Source organism: Balaenoptera borealis (genome assembly GCF_965194805.1).
Source record: "Balaenoptera borealis genome assembly, chromosome: 10".
Lineage (NCBI taxonomy): Eukaryota > Metazoa > Chordata > Mammalia > Artiodactyla > Balaenopteridae > Balaenoptera > Balaenoptera borealis.
This window is the reverse complement of record NC_138874.1, coordinates 80,214,623-80,238,320: the sequence shown is the minus strand read 5'-3', so window position 1 is coordinate 80,238,320 and position 23,698 is coordinate 80,214,623. Positions and strand designations below refer to the sequence as shown.

At 41.8% G+C, this 23,698-nt stretch overlaps 1 protein-coding gene across 2 annotated transcripts in view; it reads right to left on the bottom strand.

Moving 5' to 3' along the window:
* Positions 1 to 23,698, bottom strand: part of PAPSS2 (3'-phosphoadenosine 5'-phosphosulfate synthase 2) — a 79,313-nt gene that overhangs the window by 3,707 nt on the left and 51,908 nt on the right. Inside the window, exons 4-12 of one of the 2 annotated variants that reach the window (XM_082339474.1) lie at positions 21,296 to 21,531; positions 19,570 to 19,708; positions 18,900 to 19,018; positions 18,651 to 18,764; positions 16,289 to 16,400; positions 9,468 to 9,673; positions 3,032 to 3,085; positions 1,733 to 1,868; positions 103 to 371 (exon numbers count right to left, since the gene is read on the bottom strand). In XM_082339474.1, coding sequence (XP_082195600.1) covers positions 103 to 371; positions 1,733 to 1,868; positions 3,032 to 3,085; positions 9,468 to 9,673; positions 16,289 to 16,400; positions 18,651 to 18,764; positions 18,900 to 19,018; positions 19,570 to 19,708; positions 21,296 to 21,531 — 1,385 coding nt within the window. The remainder of the gene's footprint in view (positions 1 to 102; positions 372 to 1,732; positions 1,869 to 3,031; positions 3,086 to 9,467; positions 9,674 to 16,288; positions 16,401 to 18,650; positions 18,765 to 18,899; positions 19,019 to 19,569; positions 19,709 to 21,295; positions 21,532 to 23,698) is intronic. The other variant, XM_082339475.1, reaches the window with a different exon arrangement.

The window sequence follows — 23,698 nt, the reverse complement described above, 5'->3', positions numbered from 1 at the left end:
GAATCTGCTCATGAAGAAGAATCCCAGAAGCTCACTGGCTCTTCTAAGTAAAATCAGATGCTGTACTCCTGAGTCCCCAGCCCAGCCCGGGGAGCTGCGCACCTCTGTGGGGCCCGCATACAACATGGGCGATGGGAAGATGGCCACGACGGTGGACCTGGGGTCCAGAACCTCCTCCTCGAGCACGGCCGCGTGCTGCTTCATCCGCCAGTCCAGGGGCACGTCGTCATCCTTGGTCCAGCCGCCCAGGGGGTGCAGCAGGAGGACCGGGTGCTGGTAGCCTCTCTCCAGGAGCCGGCGGCGGGTGTCCTGCATCAGCAGAGCGTGGCCGTTGTGGACAGGATTGCGCAACTGGAATGCAAACACTGCATCTGGGAAAGGGAAGCAGAAGCACCAAGGTCAAAGACATGCGCTGTCTGCAAGGACAGAAAGGAGAAGATGCAGCTGTGTTTACTGTTCAGTGAACTTGTTACGTCCACTTGCTTTTAAGGACCGGCTGGAGAATCCACCTGGATCTTTAGGGGTGTTACTCCAAAGGTACCAACCAGTGCCAGACTGCTTAGACAGGAATAGGACACAAAGGTAGGAAGCCCTAAAGGGAGAGCCTGGCTCAGAAATGAACACATTTGTTGCCAGGACCTTTCCTACAAACCAAGGCTCAGGCAGGGGCCAGTATTAATCAGTCCTCTTGCACCCTGCTCCAGCCTCATTTCCCTGGGAAGTGACTATTGATAAGGAACGTTTTCTGGGGTCTGTGCAAAAGTTTAACAATTTAAAGATATAAAAATATTTCTTCACTTTAGGGAAATCTTCAAAACTACTCCAATTAGTGATGAACTCCTGAGAGCCTTAATTTTTCTTTCTGGTTATGAAATAAATTAATGTATATCCATCATAGAAAACTTAGAAAATACAGAAAAGCCCAAAATTGAATTTAAAAATCATCCATCGGGGCTTCCCTGGTGGCGCAGTGGTTGAGAATCTGCTTGCCAATGCAGGGGACACGGGTTCGAGCCCTGGTCTGGGAAGATCCCACACGCCACGGAGCAGCTGGGCCCGTGAGCCACAGCTACTGAGCCTGCGCGTCTGGAGCCTGTGCTCCGCAACAAGGGAGGCCACGATAGTGAGAGGCCCGCGCACCATGATGAAGAGTGGCCCCTGCTTGCCACAACTGGAGAAAGACCTCGCACAGAAACAAAGACCCAACACAACCAAAAATAAATAAATAAATAAATAATAACTTAAAAAAAAAAATCATCCATCATCCTATCATTACTTTTTCTCTCTCTTTTTCAAAATATGTAAAGTGAAAATCTTCCCTTCCCTTTGGTCCCGCTTTACCCCTAGAGGTAGCCACTGTCATCTGCAGTTTGGTGCACATGCTGCCAGAGATTTCTGCTACACACAGAAGTAGGTTTGAGTTTTTAAAGCAATTATTACATTTTATTTTGTTTTCCAGAACTATTCTATACATACCGTTCTGCAGTTTGCTTTTTTTACTTAATAGATATATTTGGGGTATCTTTCTGGATCAGTGCATATTTTTAACTACTGCATAATATTGCTGTAGTTCAACTTTATAAGGTGTTTCCATATCAACAGACATATCAATAGATGATAAAAGTTTTCAGCTTTTCAAAACTATAAACATGCTGTTTGCTGATAATCCTTAATTCTGTAAGCAGAGGAGGGTTAGGAGTATTAACAAATGCAGTAGAGCCAGGCTACGTACCAGCATTCATTTCTTTACATTTCTGTTTGAGCTCCAGAGGTGTCAGGCGGTATTGGTCCAATCCATCATTCCACCGTATTCTCTCCAGCACCTGAAGGTCACCACCAACCAGCCAATCCCCACTTTCCATCACCATCTAGAAAGACCGTTATTAAAGTTGTTAGTGATTAATACTGTTTTCCATTTTATCTAAAAATTTTTCTTCTTCTGAACCAATCTTGGCTTACTTGAAGAACTGCCTTCAGTTCTTCAACATTTCAAGCACAGTATTTATCAAAATTGTTGGTCTCTCAAATCCTTTATTACTCTTAAAAATTATTGAGGACCTGCAAAGAGCTTTTGTTTATATTGGTTATATCTATAATTTTCTGTATTAGAAATTAAAACTTAATTCCTTTAAAAATATTTATTGACTTAAAACTAACAATAAAATATTTATTAAATATTAACATAAATATTTTATTTTTTACTGAAAAATATTTTCCAAAAACATGAGAGAAAAATGGCATTGTTTTACATGTTTGCAAATCTCTTCATTATCTGACTTAATAGAAGGCAGCTGGATTCTCATATCTACTTTTGCATTTATTCTGTGGCAATATGTTATTTTGCCTGAAATATGTAAAGAAAATTCAACTACAGATAGGTAGTTGGAAAAGGGAAGAGTATATGAATAGCCTTTTTCTATCATGTGGATATTCTTCTTTGATATAAGATTAAATAACCTAATTTAAAAATCAGCAACTTTAATAGACATTTCTCCAAATATGATGTACAAATGGCCAACCCAACAGGGATATGAAAAGATGTTCAACATCACTAATCACTGGAGAAGTGCAACCTCACACCCATTAGGATGGCTACTATCAAAACCAGAAAATAACAAGTGTGGGCAAGGATGTGGAGAACCCCCTCGTGTACTGTTGGTGGGACTGTAAAATGGTGCAACAGTATGGAGTTTTTTCAAAAAATTAAAAATACAACTACCACCTGATCCAATAATCCCATTTCTGTGTATATATCCCAGAAGAATTAAAAGCAATGTCTCACAGAGATTTGCACAACCATATTCACAGCAGCACTATTCACAATAGCTAAAAGGTGGAAGCAACCCAAATATGTATTGAAAGATGAATGGATGAACAATGAATGTGAATGATATACATACAATGGAATATTATTCAGCCTTCACAACAAAGGAAATCCAGCCAGAGACTACAAGGGGGATGAAACTTGAAAACATTATGCTAAGTGAAAAAGCCATTCACAAAAAGATAAATACTGTATTTTTCCACTTACATGGGTATCTAAAGTAGTCAACTTCATAGAAAATAGAATGGTTGATACCAGGGTCTGGGGAAGGGAAAGAGTTGTTGTTTAATAGGTATGGAGTTTCAGATTTTCAAGATGAAAAGGTTTTGGAGATCTGTTTCACAACAATGTAAATATACTTAACACTACTGAATAGTACACTTAAAAATGGATAAAATGGTAAATTTTATGTTACATGTTTTTTACCTAAATAAGTAAATAGATAGATGGTAGATAGATAGATGATAGATGACAAAGACTCATTTTTCACTGAGGTCACTATAAATACTCTACTTTTCGATACCGAGTCTCAGTTGAAAAAGTGACTTCAGGAAAGGGTGGGTAAGGAACAGAACATGGAGACTTTTAGAAAGAACCATCTATACATTGTCCCACACTTCAGATGGCCCAACTCTGGCGTCTTCAACTGTGCCCCTTCTGTCAGGGCAAGGAAACCCTGGTGGGCAGGCCCACCCGAAGTCCGCATTTACTCTCCACCATGAGATGTGTAGCTGGGACATTCAGCCTGGGGTGCCCACAGGCAGACCCAGAGGGCCTCCACGGCATGGGGCAAGGCCAAGCACAGAAAGAGAAGGAAGGGTTGGCTGCAGGCCAAGAGCCAACTGTCCACACACTACCATGTTCTGGTACAGAACCGAGAAGCCTAAATTTGAACCTGGCCTTCCAGATTGTGACCAAGGCATACTGCCAAAGTAGAAAGACAAAACATATTTAAGTTTATTAGATAAGTAACTTTTAAATATGGTATCGGGCTTCAGCTCATATTGTTACCCTGGGTCGCACAAATGTTAGGTGTGAACCTGGTGTGAAGAATGGTCAAAGTAATGAAAAAGAAAGGCCTGACAGTGTTTGATGAAAGGAGAGGGCTGGCACTTTCCTTGACAAGGATGGATGGAAGAGGCCCCAGGCCTGACAACACACATATGGGCAATGCATTGCCACCTACTCTGTGACGTCTAACCATGGTTTTTAGGTTGTACATCTGAAACTTATACATTGTTATGTGTTCGTATTATCTCATCCTGAACAAAGAAAAACATGACAACCTTTTATTTTTTCTATAAACTTAAATATGTTCCATATGACGCTGCAGTGCAACAAGTGACGACTGAGAGCAGGTGTCTGTCCTCAGTCACTGAGACAAACATTACAGGAAGTCTTACTTCTCAGTCAAATCATAGTTGTGCAGTCATTCCCCTGATCAAATTCCATAACTGCCTTTTGCAGTGTCCAAGGACAGTGTGGCCAGCCTGTAATGTCGGCAGAAAAGAGGGAGGCAAGAAAAGGGGAGAGAAAGCTGATTGATTTATGACACCAATTCAGAAGACATCAAGGTGGTGATGGTATACCCCTGATTCAATTTCCTGTCATGGCCAGATGTTGGAGTTTACAATGACTTGCATTCCAGAGGTTTTCAGGGAATGGGAGGTTGGGCTAGAGCCAGGGTTCTCAACAGAGGGCGATTTTGCCTCTCCTGGCGACATCTGACTATCTGAAGACAATTGTGATCATCACAACTGGAGTGGGGAAGGGTGTGTTATTGGCATCTAGTGATTAGAGGCCAGGAATGCTTCTCAATATCCTACATTGCACAGGACAGCCCCCGAAACAAAGGAAGTCCTGGGTAGAGAAAGGATGATTTGCAAGGGATTTGCTTGTTTTTTCATGGCCCCCCTTCTAAACTCTATGCTCAGGAAAATCACTTAACAAGAATATTGTCAAATACCCATACCTAGACATTTACTTTCTCCTCATTGCTTAAACTGCAGATAAAATTTTGAGTTACCCCAAATCCCTGGGCATGCAGTAACTCATTCTGGGCACTAGGGGTCCACCCTCTATTGTTCTATTGGCAAAGGCAATATTGAACCTGTTTCATTCACCATCCAGCCTAAAAATATATCCGGAGAACAATGCTGAAACTATGCTTTTGGCATTTCTGGGATCAGGAGGGACAGAGAGCATCTCTGTCCCCAAGGTGGCTCAACTGTCCCCAGAACTGTGGTCCAGCTATCAGGAAGGGAGGTCCAGTGGCTCTAATTTCCAAGGGCTTTGTGGCCCGTAAGTCCCCACTTCCTTCCAAGCCTCCTGGTAAAGGCAGGTGTGGGACCACAGCTAGAGTTTGCAGAACTGGACACACAGGTGTGAGGAACAGGCTTTAAGGGAGTCTAGTGAAGCAGCGAAAGAGGAACTGGGCTTGGAATCACAGACAACAGGGAATGCAAAAAGGAGAGAGGATGAGCTCAAACACTAGGATGAAGACTAAAAAAGCTATGGTGAACAGGCTGAAAGAGGGCAAGGAAAGGAAGAGCAGAAATGAACAACCTGGAGAGGAAGAGGGGACGTGCACATCAGAAGGAGAGGAGCAGCTGAGGGTGGGAAGGTGTAACAGAGAAAGTGAGGAGGCAGGAGTGGAAGGAACAGTGTCCTAGGCTGAGGGACTAGCATGTGCAAAAGTGTGACAGAGGATGATATAATGACCAGCTGAGATGCTGGAGGGGACTGTCTTGGGCGGTGGTGGTTAGAGGTGGTAAGGTGAAGTCATAGCTTTATGTGAGCTCCCAAAAAAAGCTTGAACGGTCCACTCTAGCTGAAGAATGGAGAGGGGCTTCGAGGGGAGTAGGGTAAGAGACAGGGAAGAAATTAAGTGCCCTGGCCCAAGGTGCAACAGAAGTGAACAACTTCAAGCAATACCTAGGAGGCAGAACTGTTGGGACTTGGTGATTGAATGGACAAGGGAGAAGAAAGAAGGAAGAATGACGTCCAGTGTGGTATATATGTACAATGGAGTATTAGTCATAAGAATGAAATAATGCCATTTGCAGCAACATGGATGGACCTAGAGATTATCCTACTAAGTGAAGTAAGAGAGAGAAAGACAAGTATCATATGATATCACTTATATGTGGAATCTTTAAAAAAATGATACAAATGAACTTATTCACAAAACAGAAAGACTCACAGACTTAGAAAACAACCTTATGGTTACCAAAGGGCAAAGGTGGCAAGAGGAGGGGTAATTTAGGAGATTGGGATTAACACATACACACTGCTATATATAAAATAGATAATCAACAAGGACCTACTGTATAGTACAGGGAACTCTACTCAATACTCTGTAATAACCTATATGGGAAAATAATATGAAAAAGAATAGACACATGCATAACTGAATCACTTTGCTGTACACCTGAAACTAACACAACATTGTACATCGACTATACTCCAATATAAAATAAACGTTTTTTTTAAAAAAGAAATAATGCCATTTGCAGCGACATGGATGAACCCAGAGATTATCATACTAAGTGAAGTAAGTCAGAGAAAGACAAAGATGATATCACTCATTTGTGGAATCTAAAAAATATACAAATGAACTTATTTACAAAACAGAAACAGACTCACAGACATATAAAACAAACGTATGGTTACCAGGGGGAAAGTGGGGGGGAGAGATAAATTAGGAGTATGGGATTAACAGAAACACACTACTATATATAAAATAGATAAACAACAAGGATTTACTGTATAGCACAGGGAACTATATTCAATATCTTGTAATAACCTCTAATGGAAAAGAATACACACACACGTATAACTGAATCACTTTGCTGTACACCTGAAACACAATATTATAAATCAAGTATACTTCAATTTAAAAAATAAAATAATACTTTGAAAATAACACAGAAAATATATATTTTTTCAGAATGCCAGGAGATGTACACTCAAAACTGAGGAAATTCATTATGGAAAATAAATGTTGTTGATCTTATGATAAAAAAAGAAAAGAAAAAAAGAATGACATCTAGGTTTTGGGCATGGGCCACTGTTTGGATGGCGGAGCTGTTCACGGAGGTGGGGGACACAGGAGGGGGACAAGGCTGGGGTGAAGTTGCCCATGGTGAGTGCGAGATGCTTGCAGGATATATCCAGGTGGAGCACACAAGAAACAGCTGCGGATAATTATCTACTGCCATGGTTCTCAACCTTCGCAGTACATTAAAATCACAGGGAGCTTCAAAACACACAACACCCAGAACTGAGCCCAAGCCAATTAAATCAAAGTCTGTGAGGGAGAGATCTGGTCATGGGAAATTTTTAAAGCTCCCCAAGTGATTCTGTTGCTCCAACTAATGATGTGGTCTTCATTGCAGGGCTAAAGGATATAGACACTCTCATTCCTATCCTTCATTGGGAAGTCATACTCTCTTCTCTTGGTTTCTACATCTGTAAAATGGGAGTAATGATTCTTAGGTGCTTCACAGGAACACTGTGAGAAATAATTACCATTTGAAAAAGCTTTGAGATCCATGGACGAAAGGCAACATTAAGCATTATTTTTACGAGTTTCACCTGCTTCTCTCCTCATGCTCGCATCTGTGACACGTCACGTGGTTCCATATTAGTGAAAGAGAGGGTTGGGAGGATTTGAATGGAAGGTCAGGGTAACTGCAGTGAGGGGCTATGCAACAGAGGCAGACCGTTTCCTTGGTGACTCTGACCATTTTCCATGCAAATATAACTCCCAGTGCCACATGGAAACACAAGAAGGCCCATAATTACTTTTGGAAGAAATTACTGTTGGAAGGTTTGGGGTTCTAAGACCAAAACACCATGTTTAAGTTTTACTGTGAATTTCAAGGTGCTAAAAAATGTACAGTGAAGACAGTTCCTTTCCCATAAACACACCTTCAGTGCTCCAAGTGTAGCTTATACAGGGTGAGTGGTTTTCTCTCTGGTTATCCATGGCCCATTTCTCACCATTAGCTCACTGGGAATGTTTACAGAGTCCTTCTAATGACCTAATGCTACAGTCACTGACTATATTTTCAAGGCCACAAATCACACCACCACTCTTCCTGCCATCTAAAAAAATTCTGACCTCCAACTGCCAGCACATGATGCAAGATAAGATAAAAATAATTGCTTAAGAGCTTCCTTAGATTTTTTTTTTTTAGTGCTAACCATGTATATGTGGATGTTAGGCCCAAAGAGTGGAAATATCTGAGCTGGCATGAAGAAAAGCCACTATTCTTTAGGTCACTGAGTGCAGATAAGAGCCCAAACCTAAAGGATTATGATCAGAAAAGGAATGAGACAAAGATATAATTAAGGCTCGGAACACAATTCCTCAAATAGCTATTGTCCAGTAACTTCAAGGCCTGTCTCCCAGCCTCTTGGAGAGAAAATGTTCAGATGGCTCTGAGCTTATCTGCAGGGTGGCTAGTTGTGTCCAATAAATGAAAAGCTGCTTTGCTCCCCCACTGACCTCTTGTGTTCCACCAGGGGCCTTGCAAAAGCCCTCCCTACTCTGCAACATTTCACAACTGAAAAAAACAAAACAAAACCAAAGGGAAGTTTGTCTGACAGATTTGAACAGGTTTATTCAAACATCCATTGTGTACGGTCACGAAGCTGGAAGAGATCTCAGTTACTGAGTCTGGCCCCCTCCTTTTATAAATGAAGAAACTGAGGACAAGAGAGAGGACGTGCCTTGTCCAACCACAAGGCTTTTTAGAGTCTCCTGGGTCTCAGATGGTTCCCTATTACCTTTGAACTTTCTGAAAGTTAGATACTCCAGCTAGGGAATCACTCGTATATGTCTTTTTAAATTTCAACCCTAATGCTCTAATCTCGGATAAGGGATTGCTTTTGCATTCATTTTCACATATTTTTCTTTATGGGAAATGAACCACACCCAGCAATTCCACTCCCTGCAATCCCACCCCGTCACCAACAACAATTAGAAGCTGTGAAGGAGGCTGAGGAGTTTTAGTCTATTTTGCCGTTAGGCAGATTGACTCCAAAATAATCCTAATCAGATGAACACATTTTTCAATCTGAAAAATATCCACCGATGAAAATGTGGTATTTTCCCTCTGGAAACTCTGCCGCTACCTGTGCTTTTTGTTTATTGAAACAATGTCACCGACCACCCCCCTCCCCACAACAGCCACAGAGCATGAACTTCCAGTCTCTTTCCAGAGGTTAGTTGGATCCATTCCGTATGAAGAAATTGACTTCCCTTGTGAATTTCACGATGGACAGGGCTGCAGGCTCTGGCTGTGGTTTTGTGCATAGCACAGCTATGATTCTGGTTCTTGCCTCATGATGTTAGACTAAATTATCTCCCCAGTCCAGTTGTTTCCCATTTAGCTGAGGGAGTCACAGCCATCACAGGATCTGAGGGCTCAAGAGACCGTTTAGACCAGCCCTCCAACAGAAAGTCATTTCTTTGCCCTATCTAAAAACATCTCCCCAGGCAAAGCTTGCAAGACCTCCCTTAGAAACGCATTCTTTCATCTAACCCCAGTTTTTCTAAGTCCTTCGCGAAGGAATTAAAAAGAATTATTTTTATCCTAAGTTAAAAGAAAGACCTTCCAAAGATTATGCCACTTACTTTGATGTAGGGGTGTTTTGCACAGGTTGTGCCCCACACATGCGAACAACGCTCCTCTTTTCTGTGTTCGTAGAATTCAGGGTCTCGTAAGATAGCCACCTTCCGTCCTCCGTGTGTCAGGACAAACTCGCTGCACCCTTCCAGCCGCGTCTTATCGTCCGCAGAGATGGGCAGCACGATGGGGATGCTCATGTTGATCACTCCGTCTGTGGACAGAGCCATTCGATGCGTGAATGTGGGATACGAGGTGTGGGCTCCTTTAAAGAGGCCTCAGACGCGCACAATGTCTCTTCCAGACATTTCCTGCAAAAGGCATTAAGACCTAACTCTAACAAGGTTATGTTGGCTGTACTAGTTTCTCTAGCGTCTGTGATAAATCCTTTGAGAAGAGGCTTCTCAAAGCAAAAGATGCAGCGTTTGTGAAAAGTGGGCTGTTTCAAATTGTAGGAGTGGCTTCAGTAAGTGATTTGGAGGACTATGCCCGAGGGGGTGGCTCCCTTCTGAGTTCCCTTTTTAAAATTTGGTCCTGGGCTTCCCTGGTGGCGCAGTGGTTGAGAGTCTGCCTGCCAATGCAGGGGACACGGGTTCGAGCCCTGGTCTGGGAAGATCCCACATGCCGCGGAGCAGCTAGGCCCGTGAGCCACAATTACTGAGCCTGCACGTCTGGAGCCTGTGCTCCGCAACAAGAGAGGCCACGATAGTGAGAGGCCCGTGCACTGCGATGAAGAGTGGCCCCCGCTTGCCACAACTAGAGAAAGCCCTCGCTCCGAAACGAAGACCCAACACAGCCCAAAATAAATTAATTAATTAATAAATTAAAAAAAAAAAAAAAATTTGGTCCTGACCTCAACACACTAGGAAGCTTAAAGTCTTTAAAAATCCAACTAGATAAAATAAAGGTGGGCAATGCCCTGCATATCTGCGAATTCCACACCGGCAGATTCAACCACCTCGTGGATAGCGAACCTTATCCAGGATCCACCTTTGGTTGAATCGTGGATGAGGAACCCGCAGATACAGAGGTTGGACTGTGGAGCTGGAGCATCCACAGATTTCGGTATCTGCATTGGGTCCTGGAACCAACCCCCTTCAGATTGGGAGGGATGACTATGATTTCTTAGTGAAGCCAGATAATGTAAAAGAAATCACACAGCTGTTTCTCCCCTTTTGTAATGGTGCCCTAACATTCTAGCAAATATGTCAGGCTTTCAGTTGTACTTACAGTGAGAAAACGGGGGCACAGAATTAAGTGTATAACACTAAAGAATATCAGGGAGGTTTGGGGGGAGTTCCCAAGTTCAAGACTCAGAAGGGAATGAAAGGAAAGTGAGTAAAAAAAACATTCAACTCGTTACCCAATTTAAGCTCGTACTGCTTGCTGCTCCACCGGCCAATAAATGGAGAAATGAGTTGTTGGGAGAAGGAATAGCAACTTTATTTGAAAAGCCAGCAGACTGGGAAGATGGTAGACTAGGGTCCCCAAGAACCACTTTCCCTGAATTCAGGCTTCTTTTATACTAAAAGGGGAGGGGATAAAGTCAAACATTTTCTGGTTCTGGTCAGACTCTGAGGGGATGTTAATTTCTTCCTCCCTGAGGTCATTCACAGGTGGGCTTAGTCAGGATGTTTTCTGTGAGCTAAACAAAGGTCTTTTAGCTTAAACTTCATCACATGAGAGGCAGGGTTCCCAGAGATGGGCCATTATGTATAATTTAAGTTTATAGGCAACATCCCTTTAGGGATTAACTTGTAAAAGCAATAGAATAAAAAGGTTAAAGTAAAAGAAACAGATCCAACGTGGAGTAAAATTTGTTCTTCCTTATTACAAACTCAGGATTTCCAAAAGAGGAAGCAAATGCTGTTATTTATGGATTGGAGGAAATGTACCATAGATTAATGAAGTCTTTTAAATCTAACTTTCAAAATCCAACATTTAGACCACTTCTGACAGAGTTAAAGATCTGAGATCTGAGTTCTGTTCCTTTGGGGCATAATACTCCCCCATTAGCTATGAAACAAAAGTCTACAGGCATATCACTTTGCACATTTAAAATACTGTCCAAAAGTTACTAGGACATAAAGAATGTCACAGGATATATACAGCAACTTCCAGCAATAAAGAAATCCCATCCATCATGAAATCCCATCCATCATAAAGTCCCACAACCTGCTCTGGGAGCCTCATAAACAACAAGGAAGATACTGTACACAGAAAGTATGAGTTTCCTCACTCAAGTAACTCCTTTGTTTCAAAGTTCACAGACAATAAGAGTAGTCCAAGCAAGCCCTGTGCAGAGAGCTCTGAACTCAAAGCCAAGCAATCTCCTATTTACTACCTGTGTCACTCACCTTCTCTGTCCTCAGTTTCTCCACTTGGAAAATGGGATCATAAATAATATGTATATCCCTGCGTTGCTGGGAAGAGGCTTTCTGTGGATAGCATGACCACACTGCTTACAAAGAGTGCCTTGACCAAAATAAAGTAAAACAAGATGCAAAGCAAAAGGCGGGTTGGATGCTGGCGGAAACCCAGCTCTGCCTGCAACGTGCTTGCGGTGCTGCCTTCCATCAATTATTCTGGGCTGAAATCCAAAGAATACTCCACTTGCTTGTTGCCATCGCCTCCTTTGGTCCACTAGGTTCCAGCACAACGTAGCCTCTGATCCACCTTCATCTTGGCCTTGAGTGAAAATCCCAACTAAGGAAACAGCACTACCTGACAGGTTGTCAAGAGACTAATCTGTGGGATGTTGTGGGAGTTCTACCAAGTAACAGTGCCAACTGATCTCATACACCTGTAGCTACAACTCCACACAGGTAAAAGCAGATTTACTGGGGTTTCCCTATCATCTTAATCAACTTTTCTAATACATAAAATTATCCTACAATTTAACTCTGTGCTGAAATAGCCTCCATAGCTTTAAACATTGACTCGGGCTTTCGGCCTTTTTCCATCATGTGCTTCGGCTCTGGTGGGAACCACCCTGATTATTTTACTGCAGTATAACTCATTTTGGAAGAGAGTATCGTAGTGTTTTAGCCACAGTTAGTCCAACACTTAACTTCATGTTTAATTGAATAATCTTGATTTTGCTTTAAATAATTTTCAAGCCTGTTGTTTTAACCTTGTAGCTATGCTTATCATTTGTTTGGGACTATTTCTGGGCAAAAACTAAAATACTTTATATTGCTTAATTAGCCTTTTTCAAGGAAAAACAACAATGATGAAAACAATACTCAAGATAAATGATATCTTCAGAATTTTACCTTTTTCTTCTGGTACAGTGCAGAAGTTTAGAATTGCAGCGAGTACGTGTTTATTCCCAGTTTTATAACTATCAATCGTCATAGCTTGAAATTAAATTCATGCATAATTACTCATCACAAACGAAGTACAATTATCCACAATCCAACCAGGTGCATCCACTTTAAATTGTATTTAAAATTGATTTATCCTTCATCAATTAAAAATGTTTTATAAATGCAATAGAAAAAAATTTCCAGATTTGTGAAACAAAATGGGGACTAACACTCAGTAGAAGTAATTAACAGAGAGGATCATAAATTTTTAAAATCTCAGGAACAAAATGTGCAACAGAAATTTAGAAACAAGTTTAATTTGTTAGCCAGATAAAACATTATAAACAACAGCTGCATCTGATCCAGAAATTTCCTGTTACTTGGACTCCTATCAACAGAGGAATGCAGCATTATTCTATTCTAACTGGTTGGATCATGAACTGTTAGCAATTCCAACTGGTTCATTTAGATTTTTTTTTTAGTTATGTCCTTACCATTTCTAGTTAATATAACATATCTAATTATAATAATTTAACTACTTATAAAGTTAAAGTACATACCAGGAGGGAACATGCCTAGAGAAATACAAACACAATTAAGAAACATATTGTTTTCAACTTTCCACCAAAATAATAGTAAAGCAACAATGACAAGGAACAAACTCCTACTATGAAGTTTCATACATACAACATACAAAGATACGGAGCTTTTTGTTACTGCTATTTCTAAAAATAGAGCATATGTGACAGCAAAAAGCTGGTGAAACCAGAATTTGTATTGAATACTGTCCAATACAATCCAAAAGCATTTTTAAATAATTATGTTTTTAAATAATTATAACATATGTCAATAGCCCCTCCAACTTAAGCAAGAAGTTGTCTCTTACAAATATGTGATGTTATAACTACTGTCAGATGATTCCAAACCAGGCTTTGGGAGGTATACAGGCAAACTGCTTTAGAACGTCCTAGAATTCCAGATGTTTACAGGACATGAAAGTATGCCCATCCCAGGAAAACCTGGATTTGAATCCAGGCTTCGAGTGAGTTATTTAACCTTCCCAATACTTATTTCCTCATATGGACAAAATACCTTCACAGTGGTATTATCTGGATTAAATGTGATGTCCTGTGTCAAGCACCAGGGTCAGAACACATTATGTGCTGAATAAATGCTGGCAGTATATAGAAAAGCTCTCAAGCCCTGCCTTGGAAAGTCAGAGCCGCAGAAGACTTGCCATTAAATGATCAGGTCTCACAAGGCTGCTATGTCTTAACCCTACTTGGATGCCACCAGTCAAGAACATAAGCTTGAGGTTCCATTTGTAAATTTAGATGTGACATTTATCATTGGAGGATCTATGACAGCCCCCCCAAACTATATATCCAGTGAGAAATAAAATAATAATAATACACTGACATGAAAATAGATCCTTGAGTAATATAGGGAGTAACTCACACTATATAATCATCAAAATCACTAAAAAATTTTTGACTTTGCTTTTGGACTGAGTAGACTAAGCTAATTTTATTTTATTTTTTTACTGTAGGGGGAAATTGTGAACCTTTGAGAAAATTAAAACCAACAAAATACTTTTGGAAGACAGGGTCAGAATAGAAACAATTTTACCTGCAGATTGTAGGTGATCAAGAAATGTGCAATTGTTTAATGGTAGATGAAAATGGCCACATGTCTATGGCTACAAAAATTATTTCAAATTTTCAATGGTGGTGACTCAAACTTCATAAATTGGTTAAAATTAAATGATATCCATACCAATGATACCTTGCCCAACCTTCTGATACAGAGAGACATCATTTTTGGAATTTAACCGTGTCTACTCAGTCCAAAAGCCATCGAGTCAAGCTCTGTCATGAGACTGTCATGGTGTGGTAGAGGGCAGTGTTTCAACCAGTTTTCCCTAGACACCCTCAGGGCTGCTGTCCAGGTGGGAGAAAGACAGCCCACTTCTTCCAAAGGAGCAGTTCCATTTTCATCTGTTGTATATATTGCCTCAGATTTCACTGAAATAGTTATGACTCGAAAAAAAAAAAAGTTTGACAACCACTGATGTGGCGGGAAAAACCCTCCGGACTAGCGTTCAGAAGATGAACTGCACTGCCTGTCCCAGCAAGCTCATATTTGTCTTCATTATCTATCTCCAGCAGCTAGAACAAACCCTGACATCCGAGGACACTCAATAAATATTTATTGGCTAGCTGATGAACATCTTATCTGTGCTACTTCCAAACGGATGTGACTAGAGATAAGCTACTTGGTCTGTTCAAGACTTTGAAGTCCTTTTAATTTTATGCAGTGAGGGGGTTGTTAATATATGGAACATTTACTATTGGACCAGGTACTGTATTCTTTTAAACATTCAACATCCCATTGAGGTAGGTACTATTATTAACATCCCTATTTTACAGATGAGGAAACTGAGGCCCAGAGAGTTTAAGCAATTTGCCCTGAACCCAGACAGTTTGGCTCCACAGCTCACTCTTATCCACTATGATATTCTGCCTCTACTTAGGTAGAGGTGGGCAGCATGTTACATCCCTGGTATGTATTTTTATTAATTGACTTACGTAGGAATTAAGGAGGCTTCTGGAGGGTATGGGGAGTTTTGAAACCTAACTACAACTGGGGTTGCTTTACGCCCCATTCCCCAGACAGAGGCACAAACCTAGAACATGAACATCTTTCTCAGGAAAGAACATCTGATTTGATTTTTCTTCCTAGAAGGTTTGCAGCCCTGCTCAGTATTACAAATTCAGTATGCCTCTATCCTATCCCTCCCCCACTTATCAGTTATTCCCCAAGATCTTGAAATAAATAAGTTCTATTTGATAAGGTCAAGACAGTTCTAGGAAGGAAATGATCAGAGAAGGATCTGGAAGTTTTCTGAATGAGACATCCTTCTAACCTTGACAGGAGCAGTTCTCTAAAAACCATTCAGCTTCTGCCCAGAAAGCTTCCTTAACACCCCCTATTAGAGTTTAGTGGATGAAGCCATCCTAATATATTTCACGTATGGGCATGAATATCGACACCTTATTATCCACCAAGGAAAGCAGCTGCTGCAATAATGTTTGCTGGAGGATGGGAGGCATCCTGTAAGTCAGCAATGAGTGCTGAGTTCATCCTGGCTTCCCCAGGATGGTCCAAGCAGCTGCCAATGGTACTTCTGACTGTCCACTGCCTTCTGAATATCAAGGCCAGCAAAGGGCAGGTGGAGGTGAAAAAGACTTAACCTTCTCTTGGCTTTGTGTGCAAGTCAAACCTTTATTTTATGGTGCCTTAGCTTTAAGTAATCAATAATCCTTAGAGGATAACCAAAAAAAATCCTAAAAATGGAAGCTTATACATAATTGGACACAGCATAAATAATCTAAATATTTTCACAATAGGATTTACAAACCAAGGATTAGCATTTCTTGTTCCTGTGAAAACTTCTGAGAAATATTTTTTTCTTTAATAATAAAGAGTAACAAACAAAACGAAAAAACAAAAACCCATACCGTCTAGCAGGGTGCCAAAGTGTATAACCTGCAAGTACTCCTTTTCCCGCATAAAACCTTTGAGGGGAGTGGCCCAGCCTTCACTCAAAACTTGGACCCACTGAAGATCCAGCTGCAAAACACAAAAAAGCAGGTGAAATTTCCATAAGCTCCATTTTCCAGCCATCTGGCCCCAGGGCAGTCCATTCTTATTCAGTTGACAGGAGAATGAAGGCAGAACCTTTTATGATTTAAGCGTTTCCATATGTAATGCTGACCCATGATCTAGGGGCTGGAGAAGTTTGAGTCTAGAACTTTCTGTGGGAGAGTGGTGAAAAGATTTCAAATTGGGATGATTTCTTTGAACACTTTAGGCTGTATCTATCCTTACAATGTGCAACTGTGTTGAAGATTCACTGTTCATTCTTTTTTCCACAAAAACTCTGGTTTGGCTACATTTTTTTCACCAAATGTGTTAGTTATTTGACTGAACTGAGCAAACCATTGACACTAAGATAAATGTCCAGGGACTTCCCTGGTGTCACAGAGGTTAAGAATCCGCCTGCGAATGCAGGGGACACAGGTTCGAGCCCTGGTCCAGGAAGATCCCACATGCTGTGGGGCAACTAAGCCCGTGTGCCACAACTACTGAGCCTGCGCTCTAGAGCCCATGAGCCACAGCTACTGAGCCCGCGTGCCACAACTACTGAAGCCCGTGCGCCTAGAGCCCGTGCTCCACAACAAGAGAAGCCACCGCACCACAACGAAGAGTAGCCCCTGCTCGCCGCAACTAGAGAAAGCCCACGCGCAGCAACAAAGACCCAACGCAGCCAAAAATAAACAATAAATAAATAAATTTTTTTAAAAAAAGACAAACGTCTAAAATTCTTAGCGTGATACTGACAGGCCTTCAAGCTCTGGCCCCAGGGGCTCATGTAGGGATGTCCACCTGCCCCCACTCCCCACCTGGGGGCCTAGTCACCCACAGTGCCAGACAGTGTGCAGTCTGAACACACACGTGGTTTCAAGCCCATCCTCCCCTCTACCTGAAAACCCTGTTCGTCATTTAAAACCCAGCTCAAAAAATAAAAATAAAAAAATAACCCCCCCCAAAATAAATAAATAAATAGATATAAATAAAAATAAAACCCAGCTCATGGGTCACTGCTCTGAAATCTTTCCTGTCACCCCTAGGATCAAAAGAATTAATCGTTAGATTCTTTGAAGTTCTTCTGTACCTTGCAGACCATTTTGTTATTGGAACTATTATTCCACACTGTAATTATAATTATGTGTTTCTCATCTGCCTGGAGCATTGGAAAACTCAGAATTTATTGTGTTTATAAGTTCACCATGACTTACTAAAGCCTGGGTCTTCATGAGCTGAAGCACATTCCCAATGTACTCTGCCTCTTAAAAAAATGTCCAGGGGCTTCCCTGGTGACGCAGTGGTTGAGAATCTGCCTGCCAATGCAGGGAAACGGGTTCAAGCCCTGGTCTGGGAAGATCCCACATGCCGCGGAGCAACTAGGCCCGTGAGCCACAACTACTGAGCCTGCGTGTCTGGAGCCTGTGCTCCGCAACAAGAGAGGCCGCGATAGTGAGAGGCCTGCGCACCGCAATGAAGAGTGGCCCCCGCTTGCCGCAACTAGAGAAAGCCCTCGCACAGAAACGAAGACCCAACACAGCCAAAAATAAAAAAAAATAAAAAAAATAAATGTCCAAGGTTTTAATGGATACCAAAAGGTTACCAGTGAAGACCTGATCACCTTATATGAACCAACTAACACTAACCAGTAAACAGGCAAAGGCATCTGCAGGGCTGTTTGCTGGGATTGCATCGTAACATCTTCTAGGTAGCAAAATCAATGCAACCAAAGCTCCCTCTCCTCAGACTGGACTCTCCCTGATGAGGGAAGAGTGGGATGTGCAGAGCAGGAAAAAGATCAAGGCATTCATGTCACTTTAGATCAGGGTTGCTTCTTGTTTTCTTCAAATTCCTTCTCAATGGTCCAAGAAACACCTGTATTCTGGACAAACTATTTTCTCAGCAACTGCCAACAAATAATTACTGCCTAATGCTTGCACGCTGGCATAACTGAAGGTATAATGACAACCATATAAAACTGTCCTCTGCAAATATATAAGTTACGTTCCCAGTCTGCCTCTGTACATGGCATTGATCAGCTGCCTTGTGGCAACACTTGATGAGAGATTTTCTTGAAGAAGAGGTAAAAAAAAATTGGCAAAATGAAGTGTTTTTCTTTATAGGCATTGCATTTTCCTTATGCCTACCTTCCTTGTTCATTAAGAGTAATTGTAAATGGATTATAATGACTGACATTAAGCCTAAGTCTCCATTAGCCAGTGTGCACCCTCTTACCTTGGTAATTGATAGCGAAGGGAGCACTTCGGCCTCAGCTCGGACTTGGTCAAGTTTGTTTTCTGGCACAAAGAGTTCGTGGATGCCTTTGATTATAGTGTGGGGTACAATGTTCTGAAATGAAGCAGACTTGGTAACAGTTTGGAATGAAAACTATAAAAAGAACACTTCAGTAAACAGATGATCTTTCATGACTGTATAAAACTATTAAAAAAAAAAAAAAAAAAAAAAGACGTTCAGTCCACCCACCTGCTCCTGTAGAAGTTCCACCACCTGCTGCACACAGTCGCTCACCGAGGACAAATTGGTTTTAAGCACAAGCTCAGGAGTTTCAGGTTTCTCATAATCGGAATCAATACCCGTAAACCCTGCAAGGCAGAAGGCTGAAAATCACATCTGCACCAACAGAACAATCTTTTTACTCAATAAGACATGACACATGTTGCAATAATGTTTTCAACCGCTGTATTCAGATTAAAACAGAAAAGGTCAAACAGCTCTCCTTGCCCTCTAGCCATAGATAAGAACATATACAGCTGTGTTTTCAATACAGAAAGCCCCGATTATCAACAAAATCTGTCTGAGTCCAAGCCCTCTGCAGCTGATTAGAATGGAAAAGGAAAACAAGTTGGAGGAAAACTGAAAGATTCCTCCTCCACACAGGCACATACACATATCCATTTTAGTTCTCTAAACTTGATTGCTTGTGGCTGGGGTGATAGTTCTTGAAAAATACAAGCCCACATTTTAACTAGCCCACGGACATATTGAAGATATTACGGTTTGATAAAAAGTTGTGTGCACTATATGCAATTTTGGAAAACAGTTTTTGAAACTTCAGACAGATTTCTGGGCACAGACTAATAAGAATTGGTGGCATAAGTAAGTGGCAAAGATACCGCTGAACTGGCTCTCCTACCTTTGATCTCCCCAGCTCGGGCCCGTTTGTAGAGACCTTTTACATCTCTGCTTTCACAAATGTTTAGAGGCGCATCTACAAATATCTCAAAGAATGGCAGTCCTGCAGATTCATGGATTTTGCGGGCATTCTCACGATCCTGGAAAAAAATTACCTTTAAGAATGTAAGAAGAGGGACTTCCCTGGTGGCGCAGTGGTTAAGAATCCGCCTGCCAATGCAGGAGACACGGGTTCGAGACCTGGTCCAGGATGATCCCACATGCCACAGAGCAACTAAGCCTGTGTGCCACAACTACTGAGCCTGCGCTTTAGAGCTCACGAGTCACAACTACTGAGCCTGCATGCCACAACTACTGAAGCCCACACGCCTAGAGCCCGTGCTCCGCAACAAGAGAAGCCACCACAATGAGAAGCCTGTGCACCACAACAAAGAGTAGCCCCCAATCGCCACAACTACAGAAAGCCCACGCGCAGCAACAAAGACCCAACACAGCCATAAGTAAATTAATTAATTAATTAATTAAAAAAAAAAAAAGAATCCGCCTGCCAATGCAGGGGACACAGGTTCAAGCCCTAGTCCGGGAAGATCCCACATGCCGCAGAGCAACTAAGCCCGTGCACCACAACTACTGAGCCTGCGCCCTAGAGTCCATGAGCCACAACTACTGAGCTCACATGCCACAACTACTGAAGCCCGTGTGCCTAGAGCCCGTGCTCCCAACAAGAGAAGCCACCGCAATGAGAAGCCCGCGCACCACAACAAAGAGTAGCCCCCGCTCACTGCAACTAGAGAAAACCCACGTGCAGTAACAAAGACCCAACGCAGCCAAAAATAAATTAAAAAAAAAAAAACTTGGCAAAGAAAAAAAAATTAAAAAAAAAAAGAATATAAGAAGAGGTTTCATAATGAAATTCTTCATCACAAAATACTGTGTGCTCTGGTCTTCCATGACCTTAAGATAACCCTGGGGTTTGAGCTCTTCAGAGGTGTCAGGAAACTAGCCCTTTAGAGAAACTCCAGAAATTTCACTCTAGTAAACAACTCTCCCAAGTACTTTCCAAAAGAAAAAAAAGCGAACAAACAAACAAAAAAAAATGGGAAAGAATCCCAACCAAAAGACAGGGCTGGCAATATTAGAGCAGTTCATTCAAAGGATGTGTTCAAAGTACATAGTGTCTTATATGTAATTCACAGAAATGTCCTGTTTTAAAACAAGAGGAGTAACACTCCACCTCGTTGATTTCAACGTTGAACACACATAACCTGATGCATTGGTGAGGAACTGCTGTTTTCTCTAGTAAGCTAAGCTCTCTGACTTTTTAGAGAAATACTGGCTTGGCCAAAAAGTTCGTTCGGGTTTTTCGGTTAAGAGGGACAGGGAAACCCGAAGGAACTTTTCGGCCAACCCAATAAAATTACCAAGCTTTGGAAATTTTTCTTGTTTAACTTTCTCTTCCTTTCAACTCTGGCCAAGTGTACCTTACCACTGTGAAAGTGGAAGGGTTTATGTCACCTGGTGCCCTCGCATCTGGAAATGAAGGGACTCTCTTTATATAACCAATATTAAAGAGAGGAAATTAGGGAGCGAGTGGGGGAGGGAGAGCCAGTGGGGGAGACTGAAAGTATGACATTCCTCTGTCCTCCCCTCCGCTGGCTCCTCATCCTGGCAGCTTGAGAGCACCGGCGCTGTGCGTGGCAGTTGTGTGCGTTGCCAAAGCATTTTACCTTCGCAAAAGGAGAAATGAAGCTGGTAATGCAGACCAGACCAGCGTCGGCAAACAGCCTGGCCACCTCAGCAATCCGGCGGATGTTTTCTTCTCTGTCCCAAGGAGAGAATCCAAGGTTTTTGTTGAGGCCATGACGGACGTTGTCCCCATCGAGGGAGTAGCAAGGGATGGCGTGGGAGACGAGATTCTCCTCCAGAGCAAAACTGATCGTTGTTTTTCCAGCACCAGAGAGACCTGTTCAGAATGGGCAAGACAGGACAGGCACTGTCTCTGACTGTTTAAGATAATAAATTGTGCTCTGAACCTAATTGTGAACTGATCCTAATTTTTACCTAATTCAAGCATAATTAAACCCTCATTACAATCACTGGATTGACCTCAAATCAAAACCATTCAAGTCTAGAAAAAGCAAAGTTTACTACAAGTCAAGTACTAGCATTTCTTTCAAATCTTGAAATAACTATTTGTCCCTTGTTAGGATTATAGCCTTTCAAAGCAAAAGGGGTTCATCAATAGGGAGACCTTGGCAGGCTATGTATGGTCCTTGGTGTGTTCTGCTTCTGAGATGGGCTGGGACCTGGGACCCTTTACCAGAGTGCTTGCACCTGGACAAACATCTCCTGGAGCAACAGAGTACAAAGAAACTGTAAGGGACTAAAAATACCTGCACGCATCCACAGCTGGGGCAAATTATAAACAATAAGATGCAAAAAGGCCAGAAACCAGCTGCCATTTCTGGGGTGCAGGGAGCAAAAGCAGGGTACTGTGCATGATTCCTGCACACGGCACCACCACCAAGGGGGTCAGCTGACCGCCTAAGCCGCCCCTCCAGCCTGACCACCCATCTGCCCCTACTCGCATCCCATTTAAGGAACCGGTTTGCCCCACCTCAGGAGTGAGCAAGGGCAACTGTTTCTTGTTTTCGCTCCCTCATGCTGCAGCAGGGACCTCAATAAAGCCTTGCCTGAACTCCTTGTCTGGCCTCTTATCAATTTCTATTGATTAAGGAGTCCAAGGACCTGAGTTGGTAACACTTTGCCCGCAGAGTATTTGATAGATTAGAAAGTTGTGCATACAAATTCAGATTATGGCTTCTCTTGACAAAAAATCAGAGGCTCCGGCAGTGGTGTCCTCATATCCCCTTATGAGAGCAATCAGCTGGAGGGAAGGACAGCCAGACCTTGGAGACTGGGAGGCCCACCTCCCTTGTAGGTGCTGCTAAGCGCCCATCTGACAAGAGAACCAACATACTCTCCTTTTGTTTTCAAGATTTTCCAAAATGATTCTCAAAACATAAAGATGGAGAACCACCCTGAGCTACGCTGTAGATGTAGTTAGAGTTGCCATATACTCTTAGGTGTCTGGAGTCTTTACATGAGAGTGGAGTTACAAGGTGCCTTTTACCATGGCTTCAAAGCACAGTGATTGGGAACACACACTATAATTTCTACATGAGGGAGAATGTAAGGAGAAAGGGAACGAAATGCTACCCGCCAAAATTACTTAAGAGCTCAAAATCTGAACCACCCTGGAAAAGGAGCCCTCTAAAAATTCAGCTGTTCTAAAGATCTCTGAACCTGAAGAAAAATGCAGTTGATGCCAAGCCACTGTCAGACAGCACCCGGAAGAGGAAAAGTCAGGACGGGGGCAGAAAAGAAAGTCAAGAAATTGTTAATACAGAGAAGACAGCAGGGGGAAAGAGGAAAAAGAAAAAGTAAGAGTAAAGAAGGGATGCAGGACAGACTTGGAAAGAAAGGTGATATATGAAAGGTAAACAAGTATTTTCCATATTTTTAGTTATGTTTTAAAGTCATGCCCTTGGCTTTGACAGAGGATCATTAGAAGAAGTGGCTACGTGAAGAATGTGTTGGCAATCTTTGTAAATCAAGGCATTGTCTATTACATCTTATGTAATTCAGTTTCATTTGGATAGAAATTAATGTGATAAATTCCTCTTAAAAGTTATGTCCAGTTGTGGGGTAGGAGAAATGGGACTCCTGAATCTCTGGTATGTTCTCTTGCATCAGAAAATGAGAGAAACAATAGAAATTTCTAACACAGTTAGCTGTATTAAAATAGATCATTGGAACATTTATTTTAATACATTGACGTAACACCAATTACATTTACTGAGAGTTTTACTAGGGACCAGGACTTGTGCTAAGTGCATATATGCTTTATTTCATTTTGTTCTACCTATACCTCTATGAGGCAGGTATTATCTTTATTCTCATTTTACAAATAAGGGAACCGAGGCTTAGAGAGGTTGGTTGGCTTGTCCAAAATCACACAGCTAATGTAGGTGAAGCCAGTACCCAACTCCAACTCTCTAGATTTGAAGTATTTGGTTTCTCCTGATTTGCCTGGTCAATATCCAACATCTGTAATATGAGAATAAAAA